General features: G+C 38.8%; 2 protein-coding genes across 2 annotated transcripts in view; one reads left to right on the top strand and one right to left on the bottom strand.

Moving 5' to 3' along the window:
• Window positions 1-940: 940 nt before the first annotated feature.
• Window positions 941-3454, bottom strand: cfap276 (cilia and flagella associated protein 276; the record flags this gene model as incomplete). Its single annotated transcript, XM_080732676.1, has 5 exons — window positions 941-1011; window positions 1212-1327; window positions 1465-1580; window positions 2340-2459; window positions 3368-3454. The coding sequence occupies 5 exons, from the start codon at window positions 3452-3454 to the stop codon at window positions 941-943; spliced, it is 510 nt and encodes a 169-aa protein (XP_080588802.1).
• elapor1 (endosome-lysosome associated apoptosis and autophagy regulator 1) overlaps window positions 3453-14716 on the top strand; it is a gene marked incomplete at its 5' end in the record, with an annotated part of 14800 nt that continues 3536 nt past the window's right edge. The window contains 16 exons of the mRNA XM_080732675.1: window positions 3453-3536; window positions 5770-5890; window positions 6433-6613; window positions 6927-7074; window positions 7157-7237; window positions 7668-7773; window positions 8236-8385; window positions 9679-9767; window positions 10258-10438; window positions 10845-10973; window positions 11355-11445; window positions 11949-12045; window positions 12396-12533; window positions 12686-12949; window positions 13769-13945; window positions 14309-14459. Coding sequence (XP_080588801.1) covers window positions 3453-3536; window positions 5770-5890; window positions 6433-6613; window positions 6927-7074; window positions 7157-7237; window positions 7668-7773; window positions 8236-8385; window positions 9679-9767; window positions 10258-10438; window positions 10845-10973; window positions 11355-11445; window positions 11949-12045; window positions 12396-12533; window positions 12686-12949; window positions 13769-13945; window positions 14309-14459 — 2188 coding nt within the window. The remainder of the gene's footprint in view (window positions 3537-5769; window positions 5891-6432; window positions 6614-6926; window positions 7075-7156; window positions 7238-7667; window positions 7774-8235; window positions 8386-9678; window positions 9768-10257; window positions 10439-10844; window positions 10974-11354; window positions 11446-11948; window positions 12046-12395; window positions 12534-12685; window positions 12950-13768; window positions 13946-14308; window positions 14460-14716) is intronic.

The raw sequence follows: 14716 nt of genomic DNA, 5'->3' as shown, positions 1-14716 counted from the left end.
TGATAACCGGCACATCTTGTCCGTACGTCCTTCCTTCTGTAATGCCTCAATTTTGTTGACATTGTGTGACATCACCTCATCAAAGATCAAACCCTGTATATCCATACATGGAGATGACAGGATCATCACCTAGATCTCCATATATGGAGCTGACCTCTTCTACATCTGGTTCCCAGATGATGCCCTGTTAGGGCAACCACACTAATAGAATCCCTTTTTATGCCCATCAATATTAAGCCCATATCTGGGAATGCCCATACAATAGCTGCTGACCTGTTTGTTGACATTGTGACATCACATTGTTGTGACATCAACTCATCAAAGATCTACATCTGGTTCCCATATGATGGCCGATTATACAAATGCCTTCTAAATCAGTATTTCTCTCTAAAAAAGAAAAAAAGATGTACAAGTTCGCAGAGCAGCACAAAGTGATGCACTGTGAGCTTGTATGTCTGCTATTTTTGAATATCCAAAAATAAAATTTAAAATGATGCTTTCCTGGTTAATTAATTTTATTTTGTTTAACATGTTGGGCTATGATGACTAGGGATGGGACGATATGAAAATGTCATATCATGATTATTGTGAAGTACCTTTTTACCAATTATAGAGGGTTTAAGTGGTACCGGATATGCAGCTCGGCAAATAATTTTATCACGATAAATGATAATATCGCATATCATCCCATCCCTAATGATGACATGTCCAAAGTAGCGACGCCAGCTTGAATGTGGTCAGAACACATGCATAATCTGGCTCTAGTTATCAGGTAGTCTTGAGTACGTAGGAATCATCTTGCCATTTATGCTACTAATCTCTGTATAATGTTCCTAATACTGAAAACAACACAAATATCCAGTTAAAGAATTGCTTCATTTCTGGAGTTGTCAGATATTAGTAGCAGTTGGAGAACATAATATAAATGTAGGGTGACTCTTTAGGTGCTGTAGAAGCCACCATCATGCTTCCTTGAATATCCCCTGTTTGTAGAGGCATTGTGGTGAGACTCTGCGAAGAGAAAGATCATTGTTGAAAATATCTAAAGCTAGGAACACATTCTGCAAATTGGCCTGACAGTGCTAAAAAATACGATGATTTGATGGTTAATAGATTTTACTAGTACTGTAGATGTCAAGATCCCAGTGTTAATCACAGGATGTTGAAAACCAAGCCGCTCCATTGATCATAACAATACAAGTAAACCTTACCTATTGATCCCTGAATGCTGTAAATAGAGCATTTTGGGAAGCTGACCCACATTTTGATATCTTTCTCCAGATCATCTTGTGGGACTTGCTGTTTTTCACGATTCTTCAGTATCCTCCTGTGAAGTACATGACATAGGCTACTTCAACTTTAACATCAGGTTTCAATGTGTCCCAAAAAGGGCCAAAGAGGGAGGCTCGCAACTCACTTTTCAATCCTCCCAATATTTTATTCCTGCTTAATGTGAACACCCACCCATGGTCCTGGGAAATTGTCTCCTTCTGATATAAGGTCTGGCTCTTCAATTGGAGGAATTCTTTGTGATGGTCATAGGTGGATTTCAGATGGAAGTCAAGGCTGTCTTTTGTAGACTGAAGAGGGAAATGACACTTGAGGTGTATTGATAGTTCATTGTGATGCATTTCGCTTTGACATGTAGGTTACAGTTTGTATTAAAGGACAACTCTGCCCTAAATAACATCTAGTCTAATTTTCCTACTTATATTGATCCTAAATGACTGTCCATGGCAGATTGCCCCTGTTGTCCAGTTTCCCCACCAGAACTCAGCAGCCCTCATAGCTTGAGCGGAGCCCATAAGCCTATCGCTTTTACACTATTTGGTCAAAAGTGATAATTTTTTTCATTAATGTGTTACTAATTTGGTTTGGCCTTGGTTGTCCCACACAAGCCGCTGTAGTCTGCTAAACAGATGTTTAGGCTGTTCTGTATTTTGCCAAGTTGGAAAAGACACACTGTGATTGGCCAGTACAGTCCCTTTGATTGGCAGTTGCGCCGAATTTTCTCCCCAAAACATGATTTACAAGACTTTGGCGGCTCGTGTTGGACAACCAAGGCATGGATGTGTTAGTAATGACAGTAATGACAACTAATTACACATTAATGAAAAATAAAAAAACACTTTTGACCACAACAAATAGTGTAAAAGCGATAGGCTTATGGGCTCCACTCTAAGCTATGAGGGCTGCTGGGGAAGGGGACAGGAGCATTTCTGCCTAATAGACCCCATGGGCAGTCTTTTGGGATCAATTTAAGTAGGAAAATGAGCCTAGATGTTATTTAGGGCGGAGTTGTCCTTTAAGGAAAAGCTCAAATAATTTTGAGGACTTACCTCTTGGTCATCATAATACATAACACTACGGCGGATGCTGGCCAAAGTTGCTTTGTCATAGAGACGACTCCATGGTTCCTCATTTTGTGCAATATGGGGCGGTTTGTCAAATGGCTCTCTCTGTTAAATTGGGAAAGATTTAGGCTGTCATGTGTAGTGGATAAGATTAAGAAATAGCAGGCCCATTTAAATAAAAGAGAAAATCTAACAGATGTAGCAATATCTCATAATTTTCCAACTTCAATGTAAATATAAATGTGAAATGGATGTATCATGCAAATTGGCTATATCTGAATACAATGTGAGTCAAGAAATTGCTTATATTAGGCTACAAATTAATAGTTCATCAATTAATAAGTCAACCCATTATAACATAGGTATATAGCTTAAGTAAACCCTACCTACTTACCTCTTGTCGCATAAATCCAGCAAACGAGTGATCATTTTCAAATCTTGGGAATGGAAATGGGTCTCTCTCTGACATTCTTAAATCTCAATGTGACCACCAAGTCTCAGAGGTGAAAAAAACATTTGCCACGAAATGGTGTTCTTATATTTGCAGTCAGACTGTTTACATCTTGGTTGCTCAGCAACCAGTCTGGCTGGAAAAAAACCTGCACAGCACAACTGCTGAAGCTCATGTTTCATAGAACTTGTGTGTAGCCAATAATAATAATATGATATAATATAGGGTAATAATAATAATAATGATAATAATATAATAATAGATACATAAATAAATACATGCAATATGTAGCCTATGAATAGAATATTAATTTTAAAAGATTTTGTTAGCATGAACATAATGTTTTGTTTGACATTAGCCTAAGCTTAGCTTCTCAATAGAGGAAAAAAAATCATTTTTGTGATTCAATTTATTAAAGGACTTTTTAGGACTATTCTTCTATCTAGACATGTACTGTAGCTGTAGCCTACTCCTTTGTTTACCTCATCAATTAAGTTCCTGCTGTGTTTAATGAGACTAGCCAATCAACTGTCTGTATTCAATTCAAAGAGAGGCCGCCTACTGTGTAAGTTGACTGTGTCACTACACCTGCAGCAGTCTGTGGCTCTTCTGGTGGCATATCACCATTGTGCAGCAGTCTGGGAACCATGCTACGGAGCCAAGTCTACCTGTGTCACTTTCTGTGGCTCCTTTTTGTTCAAACCCATGCGGATTTACCTATGTGTAAAGAGGTGAGGAGAATAACATTTCTTATTGTTAATTTGGCCTACCAATTGAAGAATGTATTTATAGGTTACAGTTAGTGTTAAATGTTAAATAGACAACAAAACTGGACTTCGTTATACTGACATGTTATGGCCACAGTTGGATATAAATCTTTTTGTAGGCCTAATGATATATTCATCTAAATGTGGGTTATTATTCATTCATAGCATCATGCTACCTATGGGTTTCTCTTGTAGTTTATATATAGTCAGGTAAAGGGGGTCTACTTGATTCTGAAATCATGGAAAAAGAATATATTGAGAATTATTTGTCAGAATTATTGTCACTATTAGGCTAGTGTTATTTCTTTACAAGACTTCCCTAAGTATCTCTCAAAACACAAACTCAATAGGCTACTCATATTAATAGTTTTAGGCTGAGCAATTATATGTGACATTTTAATTCACAAATAATGAAACATAATTATGTTTCTTCCCCCTGTGGCTTCCACATGAATTCTTTACTTTCACTTGGCTCTTTAGTTTAAACGTGATGTTACTAAAAGATGCAGTACAAATGAATGGTTTATAACGACAGAAGAAGAAATATGAATATACACTTATACAGTCCTATCTTCATGAATTTTAATCCGACACTGGTACAATATTGCTTACAATATTAAATTGCCTTATCAAGTTCAGGTCAGTAGGCTGGTCTCCTTCCCTCATGCACATTATGAGTGGCTTACGTGGGAAACGGCCATATGGCAACCTTGCCTGCATTTGAAGGACTAAACCAATTTGTCATCACAAGCATGTTTGCGTTTTGCCAAAGTCCCCACATGAAGCATATTCAGCATTTCTACAACGCAGCTCTACATCTTTCCCTATACACGTATTTCTAAATATTTGCATAACAACTGCAACATTTGATAAAGGAGTAACATTTATTTTTTATCAGTATACACCGCAAGTTACCAGGAGTTGTATCACGATTCACTGCATGGAAGTGTGCCTTATCTATGTGGCATATTGTAGAAACCAAATGTGTTGGAACAATTACTGCATACACATTTGGCTCAAAGTGAGTAGTAGGTGTTAGGACTTGGACCATTAATGGATACTGCTTGACAAGATGTGCTTTCTGTTGCTTCTATTCATTTGACCCTCAGACACCCTGGTCACAATGTCCTGTTGTCTTGGTTTCCTCATGTTTGTAGAAAGCAGGCGATTAGACCAGAGGACATTTTGTCCAATTTGATTTTTTACATGAAATCCCTTGACCCAGACCGATGTTCATCTGATACCCTGACCACAGCTAATGTAGCAGCACTAATCAAAAACACAGGCTCGTTTACTGCTATGTTAACTATTAATCTCACGTGGCTCAGTGTGTGGGCTAGGTTTACTTTTAAAGTGGCCTTCTTGAACTGCTCACTAAAGCTTTAGACCACCGCCCAAATATTACGAATAATCCCTAGGCCTATTCGGTGTTCATGAGTCATTTGTTGGGTGTTACAAACTGCAAGATAAGCTCTACTCTAATGTTATTTGAAAACATCACGCATCATTAGCATCATTAGCAACTGTCAATAACCCTTCAAAGATGTACAGCAAACTCCTATTGTCCTCATGCAACAGCAGCGCCCTGAAACATCATTGAAATTAAACGTTGACATGAGGGTTGGGTTAATCAGCATTTGTTTCCTCTTGACTAAGTAAATAAACCCCTAGGGGTTTAATTATTAGTTTACAGAAGTGTCTCACATCCTTGATGAGAGTGATAAAGACAACAGGTGAGACAGCCTTCTGGGTAAATATTGGCCTTAGCTTCTGTTTGGTTAAGAGGTTGGTCCCGTCTAGTGACAAATTTAATTCATATATTTTGTGTTCTTACGTTTTTTTTAATCTTATGACAGCTGACTTACGCAGTCTACCTTACAGAGTACAAACTCATAGATGAAACAGGTTTTCTGATACAGTTTTGTTGGGTTCAGTTGGGCTCCCAATTTACAGTGCAAGTGAAGAAGCTTCAGTTCCTAGATCACCATTACATGCAACAACAGTAATAGTAAATGTTTCAGGGCACGGCCCCCAACTTTTTGCTATACTCGAAGGTTTTTGTAAAACAAACGTTCAAAATTGCCCCCCCGAAATCGATGTTCCACCACCAGGAGACTCAGTTACGAGACCAGGTCATTCAAGATAAAGGTGATCCAAGCAGCATGTGAAACCCCACCTGTGTTTTGTTTCCTTCCAGTCAGACTACCACTTTGAGTATACAGAGTGTGATGTCCTTGGGTCCAGATGGAGAGTGGCCATTCCAAACAAGCCTGACACGTGCACAGGCCTCCCAGATCCCGTCAAAGGCACTCAATGCAGTAAGCATCCCAAGCTTATACATGTTGTTTTATACATCTTCTACGAGCCTTTACTGAATACTCTGTGTCTCTGTATCAATGTGTAAATCATCGGATAGGCCAGGGTTCTTCGGCGTTTTCAGGCCAAGGACCCTCTATTTAGAGAGAGAGATCATCAGTGTATTTTGGATTCATGTCAATTTGTGTTTTCAGATATTTAACCACTTGAACCGTCAATACTTAATAAACTTGACCCTTCACACTGTACCTTAGTCTGCTCTTTCCCCTCTACGCCAAACCTCTTTGCCGAAAATAGCCGATCTACAAGCTCACAACGCCTCACAACGTTCTCAGAATATGTACGCTAGAGTTCAAGTGGTTAGTATAAAAAAGGAGAAAAAAAGGTTTCTATCACACAAACATTTGGGGGACCCCCTGTAGTAACTCTGAGGACCCCCTAGGGGTCCCGGACCCCCTGTTGAAGACCCCTGGGATAGGCCTTTCATTTTGATGACTTAACTTAATTAACTGCTGATCTTTTCTTCTTTTATTTCTTGGTGTAGCTTTCTCCTGTCATGAAGGAGAGTTCCTTGACATGCGGTCTCAGCAGTGTCAGAAGTGTTCTGCAGGGACCTACTCCCTGGGCACAGGTGTGGCGGTGGACGAGTGGGGCAGCCTGCCAACTGGTTTTGTAACTCATGGAATGAACACAAACGGTGGAGATGGCGACATAAACTGCTCAAAGTTTGTATTCTTCCCACTTGGTTGTTTTCTTGAACATTTGAAAGGGTTTTACTGATAAACATTTGTACATATACTTTCAGAAACACACAGACCTAAGTTACCTAACCTAACCTAAACATTGTTTCAGTTTAAGGAGCTTGTCTTATCTGTTTCTGATGTCTGTTACTGATTATTTTGTATTATCGTTTGGCGTGTGTGTGTGTGTGTGTGTGTGTGTGTGTGTGTGTGTGTGTGTGTGTGTGTGTGTGTGTGTGTGTGTGTGTGTGTGTGTGTGTGTGTGTGTGTGTGTGTGTACTTTTGTTTTTTTACACAGCTCAACCTGGGTACCAAAAGACGACTACATTGCCTCAAATATAGATGAGTGCACTGCCACACTGTCTTACGCTGTGAACCTGAAGAAATCTGGAACGGTGTCCTTTGACTATTTGTACCCTGACAACAACAACTACTTTGAGTTCTTTGTAAGTGCTTCACAATGACTGAATGACTGCTTGTGTCCAACATGTATATACGATAACTAATGGGTGATCTCCTCTGGTCCAGGTTCAGAATGACCAGTGCCAGTCTACAGACTCCGAGAACCGCTGGATGAAGATCTCAGAGAGTGACTGGAGTCATTACAACGTACGCCTGGCTGTAGCTTCAGCATAAAGCACATATTGTCACTGTCGGGCAGGAACCTTGTATCTCCATATTTGATCTTTTTAGTTTTTATGTAAAAAACTATTTTCAGTACATGACAGTGTCATGCAAAAGTTCATTGTGATGCGTTGTGAGCTTGTAGATCCGATTCCCACCTAGAATGACATGCTCAAAATGCCAGGCTGAAAGCGATTAAATCGGTCTGTGGGTTTCATAATATATTTATTAGAGAAATATTAATTTAAAAAAAAGAAAAACGGTTTTGGACTAAAGAAGGTTTCAACCTGACAATGACGATATAAATGTTAGAACAAGGCTTTGTTTTCTGTCGGAGAGTTTACATGTGCATTAATTCTCATTTCTTGTCCTGTCCCTTTCTTTCCTCTCTCGTTTTCATTTTCACTCTGCACAGGTTAAGCTGAACAAAGGCAGCAACGTTCTCTATTGGAGAACCACTGGATATGACCTGGCAGGAAGTGCTGTCAAACCTGTACTGTTGAAAAACGTTGCCATATCAGGTAGAGTTTATGTTGTTTTATAGATTAGTCCAGGGAATTGTTTAAATATATTTGAAATAGAATACCTTTTATTATATAATTGGCAAAATACTGAGCAGCACATACATATTAGTCTTACACATTGACTTATTGTTTTTATACATTCTACCTGTGGAGGTTAGGTCAGCGAACTCAGGTTTCAATTTAAATACAATATGTACCTTTTTAGTATTTCCTTTCAATATATTGTTTTACTGCATTTTTTATTTCTTTTATTACTATATTACTATATATATTTTATATATATTATATACTATAAGTTTTACTCTCTGGTTGCTTTGTTTATGTACTGCTTGCTGCTTTAAATTGATGCAAAACACGTAAACTCTGTTATTAAAAGTTTGTTTATTATCATCATTATTATTATAAAATAATATAAAATGAGAAAACATGATTTATCAAACTGTTTATTCTTTTCTTCAGGGGTGGCTTACACATCAGAGTGTTTTCACTGTAAACCTGGCACCTACAGTGCAAAACCAGGCTCTGCCCACTGTACCCCATGCCCTACTGACTCCTACTCCAACAAGGGTGCCACTGTATGCCAGCAGTGTGAAAAAGAAAAATATGCAGGTATGTTTACCTTTCTAATACTTTGTCCACAAAGACCAATCATATTCCCTTACTGGTGTGTGTCAAGTGACTGAACTGTACACTGTAAAATCCTGCGTGTTAATATAACTCAACTCTCTGAGTTACAGATGGATAAATTAATGCTGAGAACTAGGGATGCCCCGATCAGGGTTTTTTTGCTCCCGATCCGATACCGATCAAATATTATTGCTTCCGATTCGATCCCGATCTTTCCCGATCCGATCTTTTGGCAAGGCATTAAGAAGAAAAAAAAATCTATTCATTCTATCACTTGGTTCTCAACCTTTTCAGGCCGTGACCCCCAAAATAATCATATTTTAACTGGGTACCCCCGACCCTGAAGAGTTGAGGAAGTATTTTGTATAACACGGTTCTATTGTGTTCTATTGTGTGCAACGCGAGGAGTTGTGAGCATGTAGATCGGCTATTTTCACAATTTCTGGCTTTAATATTGGCCAATGTTTAATTTGTCATTTTAGAGGTATTAAAAAGTCCTTAATTTTTCACTTTCGAAATGTGCAGATACCCTCTATACACTTAAACTTTATGTTGATTTGTTTACTGTTGAGAGAGAAAACAATGTTGCACATTAAGTTAATCATCTAGGGACCCCCCCAAAATAATTTGAGGACCCCCCTGGGGGTCCCGACCCACAGGTTGAGAACCACTGAGCTAGTTGACAGTGCAGAGAGACATAATTGCCTTCCTTTGATCCATTAGCAAGGGGCCAATTACTACTTATTGGCATCAGCTGCCAGCTGTACACAGAGTCTGACACAATCACCTTCCCTCTGCAGTGCTCTGTCTGTCTCATTTCTCCAAAAGCCCTTGAATATGATTGAAAATGATTAAGGATTACTGTGATTATGGTAAGCTTACATTTCATATCGCATTCACCTTACCTGTAACTTTCAGTACTCCCAGAAAATATTTTTTTGAAAAAAAAAAAAAAAAAAAAAAACTTTTTTTTTTTTTCCGATTTTTTTCCCCCGATCTCCGATCTTATAAAAACGGCCATATCGGCGGCCGATCCGATCACGTGATCGGGATCGGGCAACACTACTGAGAACTTTTACTGTGTACAATCACTTGGTGAATCAGGCCTTTGCATGCACTCACATTAAGGCAATTGCAATGTATGCAAATGTATACGGGTTAAGCGTGTACAAGTCGCCTCGTTTTGGTGGTATCAGTCGATCTTAACGTGAGCTGTGTGTTTTCCCTCCTGCCTGCTGGCTCTTTCCCTCTGTGCTTGGACTATTATTGTTCCAGAGGCTGGTTCAGGGAGCTGCAAGCCAAGACCTGCATGTATTAACAGCGACTACTTCTACACTCACACTCCATGTGACTCCAAGGGACAGGTACAGAACCAAAGTACATGTTATGTAGTGAGGTCAGGGGAGTTCAGGAGAGGTGAAACCACTGTGGACTATTACAATATGAAATGGCTTCTTCTCCCCCCCTTTTGTTTTTTACACGGCTCAGTTGATTGCAGGCAGGCACAGCCATCTGGTGCAACTATTAGGTTTCCTTAAATATAAATAATATGGATGGGTTTTGTTCAACCACACATAGAGCCATCAGTAGCTTATTTCATCTATTCATTAAGTCACTGTGTGAGCCTCAGACTCAGGTGGGAACTAACAAAATACAAATACAGTGCTTTATTAATTACCAGTTTCATGTATTTGTAGAGCCTTTTCAATTGCACTTCAGTTCTTCTACTTTTACCAGACTATTTTTGCACAAGTTTTTATACTTTCACTTTTTTTTTGATTGATTGATTGAAGAATTTATTAGAAGTTTGCAATAGAATAAAGAAAGTGTGTACTTTTGCTACCTCTGCTTCAGACCCAGCTCATGTACAAATGGATTGAGCCCAAGATATGTAGTGAGAGTGTTAAAGGAGCCGTGAAGCTACCTGCTTCAGGGGAGATGAAGAATTGCCCTCCGTGTAACCCTGGTTTCTTTGTCAGAAAGAACTCCACCACCTGTGAACCATGCTCTAATGGTTTATACTCCAATGGAACAGGTACCTACACAGCCATGCATTATATCTTTACAACTGTACTTTATCTTCTATGCAGTGCCAGTATAACATTCAAACAAATGAAAAACACCTTGGAGGCGATATGGCTTTGACAGTTATGAGTTTGCACTTGTTGATAAAAGCTATAATGATGTAGACTTATCAGATAATTATATTCAAGGTGACATTAATTCTACCTAATTAGCATAATTAGAGTATGGGCAAAGAAATATGAAATATTGTGCCTATAGGCATCACAATAAAATGTCCATGTAGTAGGCTATACGACTTTTTTGCATTTAATGTCATGATGTTTGTCCAAAACCTGACTTTATTTATCCTTGATGTTTCTGTGAGAAGCATATGTTATGTACCACTACCATGTGTTTTTCTTATCATTTATTGTCAGCTTGCGCTAAGTGCCCTGTTGGCACAGAGCCAGTGGTGGGATATGAATACAAATGGTGGAACAAGATGCCCAGCAACATGAAGAGTTCGGTCTTCAGTCGAGAATACAGCGACTCTGAACGGACCACAGGTGCGATAAACAACTAATATCCACTAACTAAAAATAAATAAATGTTAATTTGTTTGCATTTGTAATGTATTGTTAATTATGGTTTTGTGAAATAATTCAAATTGACTTGTATAGGTTTTCAATGACTACATTTCTTTACAAATTCTGTGAAAACAACTCTGGGCTTTTAGGACATTTGTAGGCATTTTCACAACAAGTGCCAAAGACTGAGAATCAATTACACTAAAGATTGGGATAAAATAAAGTTTTGATGAATGAGTGGTTTTATCTACCTATAAAACTATCACATAATACAATCTCCATCATGCCAATTCTATGTAATCTCTATGCATTGCATAACATATGTGTATTCTTGATATATTGTTATTGTTGTTGTGACAGCATGGGAGGTGGCTGGAGAGTACATATACACCACCCCCGGGGATCAAGACTCTGAAATCATGATGCTCACACTCAATGTCCCTGGATACAGGTGGGGCTGAGCAGATCAGATCATCATCATTATCATTATGTATATTGTACATGCTTCTTGATTTTGTACAAACTTTCTAGTGATGCACCGATGGGAAGGTTCTGGCCAATATGATATCCAATATCAACATTGCTGTTATGGTCGATAACTGAATATTACAGATTTCGAATGTGTCTAAAAGTTCATATTTTGTAAATTTTGAACAATACGTGTAAACACTGAATTTGAAAAAGCAATACCTATTTATTCCAAGACTAGGAATGCACGATTTTGGCCCATATCCAAACATAAACAACTTAAATGTTATATTCTTTTAAATTTTCCAACCCTTGAGACCTCCTCAAACCACTGTAGACGTTCTAGTTATTTTGTATTAATGTGAAGTACCATACAATGCTGCATTAACATACTCTCTCATACAGATTTACTAAAATAATGTTTTATTAATTAAAACAGTCCTGAATTGTATTTAAAAATACTGTATGCAATGTATATCTCCACAGACTGCCTCAATCCATGGCCAGTGACAGTGAACTCTCTCGTATCACCTTCGTCTTTGAGACCAGGTGTATTGGTCGTTGTGTTCTGTATTTCATGGCGGTAAGGGAAAAAGGCAACATATCATGCATTTTGTCACAACTACACTTCAGGGTGTCATTGTACAGTACAACCAACCAGTCAGTTTGGGCTGCCCTTGTGATTTATTGAGGCACAAACCACATCATGACAACCCAGGTTCAAGTTCACTTCATGAACCATATTGCATTTTAATTTAGCTCCTCTTGCCTGTCTTTCTTAAGCCTGATTTATTTCTGAAATTAATAAATAAACTCATCAATAAATGTATGAAATAGATCAGGCTTTAGCATCTAGCACAGCAAAAAATACTTTAAAAGAAAGTTCCATTTGAAATGAGTATAAATACAGTACCTGAATGCATCTCTCTCCAGGGTTATAGTCAGATGTACAATGATGCTGTGGAGCACTGGAGTGGTAGCAGCAGCAAACAGTCCTACTCCTACCTGATAAAGGACAACAGAACCATCAGCTTCACCTGGGCATTCCAACGCTCAGAGGGTTCCAGCATGGTAAGGTTCATTATTAAGTTTACCTCAATATAAACTCCTGCCCACCGTTATGGTATACATGCTTCAGCATTGTGTCGAGTAGCACAGCAAGTAGCACTGCTACTGAATGCTACCTATAAGCTATTGGTTATGTGTTTTATTTTTTTCTCCAGGAGAGTCAATACAGTGGCAATGTGGCCAAGATCTACTCTATCCATATCACCAATGTAATTGGTGGAGTGGCCTCCCAATGTCGCCACTGCGCCCTCGGATCTTCCAAGACTGGTTCTGCCTGTGTACCCTGCCCGTCTGGTCACTATATGGTCAATGGCACTGGTTTGTGTAAGAAATGTCCAGCTAACACCATCATCAGACCTGAGCAGCCTGTAGGAGAGTCTGCCTGTATTCCGTGTGGACCAAACACTGACAGAAACAAGGTAAGGCAAAATAAATACATCCCTATACACACATTTCTCTGTGTAACTTCTATGTAGTTAACACTCAACTTCCCCATATGTACCTGCATGCGTGCGTGTGTGTGTGTGTGTGTGTGTGTATATATATATATATATATATATATATATCAACAAAACAAAAAAAAAAGGATATGTATATTGGTGGAATATATGTATGTGTGTATGTACATTTGTGGGGTGGGAGGGCTGGTGGGGTGTATACAGAATGTGAAAGCATGTACATTTTTAATGTATTTTTTATATATTATGAGTCTGGCGAAGAGGAGTGATCCTGTGCCGGAGAACCTTTTCAATAAACTTCAATAAACTTCAATAAACTTATATATATATATATATAGGGGCGGCATAGCTCAGGGGTAGAGAAACTGGTATTAGAGCACGAAGGGTATAAATCCCGAAGGGTTCCCAGTTCGAATCCGGGCTCCCCCTGAGTTAATGTCGAAGGGTCCTTGGGCAAGACTCTGAACCCCTAATTGCCTCCGGTGAGTAGGTTGGTGCCTTGCATGGCTTCCTCCGCCACCGGTGTATGAATGTGTGTGTGAATGGGTGAATGTAATGCACAATCTATGTAAAGCGCTTTGGATTAAAAGCGCTATATAAATGCACCATTTACCATTTACCATTTATATATATATATATATATATATATATATATATATATATATATGTCTAAGCCTCTCTATCTATTTAGCTCTTCCATCAATTATATTGTCATGTATATTGTCCCCTTATATTAATACATACAATTAATTTCCTGTTTGCTTGCTGTCCATCCTCCAGGCTCACTCAGCGTGTCTCAGTGACTGTACAGTGGATGTGCAGAGCAGGGGCGCAGAGCCTCTGCACTACGATTTTACCCCTCTGGCCAATGGCACTAGTTTCCAGAGCAGCCCGCGCTTTACCAACAAAGGCCTCCGATACTACCATCACTTTACTGTGGGTCTGTGTGGTAAAGAGGTGAGGAGATAGTAGATTACAATTGACAGACTGTATATTTATTTATAGATAGTAGATGTATACATTTTTATATATATTTAATATTTGAATATATAATATAAAGAAATGTTCTTTGGCACTTGATGGCATGATGAAATGGTTGCATTGGACACAAAACTGAATGGACAAAATTGTACAACAACATTTCAGTAAATGTAAATATAGCTATAGATAGTTAGTTAGACTTAGAAGTATGAGCTTGACACATCTTTTAATTATTAAATTGTATCACCAGCCAAAGCAGCTACACCAGCCGTCTGGGCTGACTTAGTTTAACATGTCATACATAACCTGTGACCTTACTGCCCTGTGTTTCTCTTATAGGACAGGGAGCTGGCAACCTGTGTAGACAATGTAACAGAGACCCGGAAGGAGGTGAAAGGTTATGCCTGCCAATCCACGGTGGTGCCCTCTGGCATCAGAGGCCAGAGTGTGGTGTCTTCACAGCCCTTTGTTATCGGTGACACGCTCATTGGTATGGGATGAGCATCCTTAACCACATGAACCCTAGCGTCCTTATTCTGGAGAGATCATTCAGGGGGAAAAGGCACATCTATAAGCTCACAACACATCGGCTAGTTTTCGGCAAAGCTATTTAGTAGTGTAAATCCTGAGTGTTAATTTAACTCTGAGAGTGTACAAATGTAATATTTGATTACATGCCATGGATAAATTACACTGAAGATTTTACTGTGCAGGATATAGCTAGTTTGTTTCTTGGTTGAACAACAA

This window comes from Nannobrachium achirus (genome assembly GCF_963921795.1).
Source record: "Nannobrachium achirus genome assembly, chromosome: 9".
Classification (NCBI taxonomy): Eukaryota; Metazoa; Chordata; class Actinopteri; order Myctophiformes; family Myctophidae; genus Nannobrachium; species Nannobrachium achirus.
The sequence above is the reverse complement of the archived record's forward strand: the minus strand, read 5'-3'. Positions and strand labels throughout refer to the sequence as shown.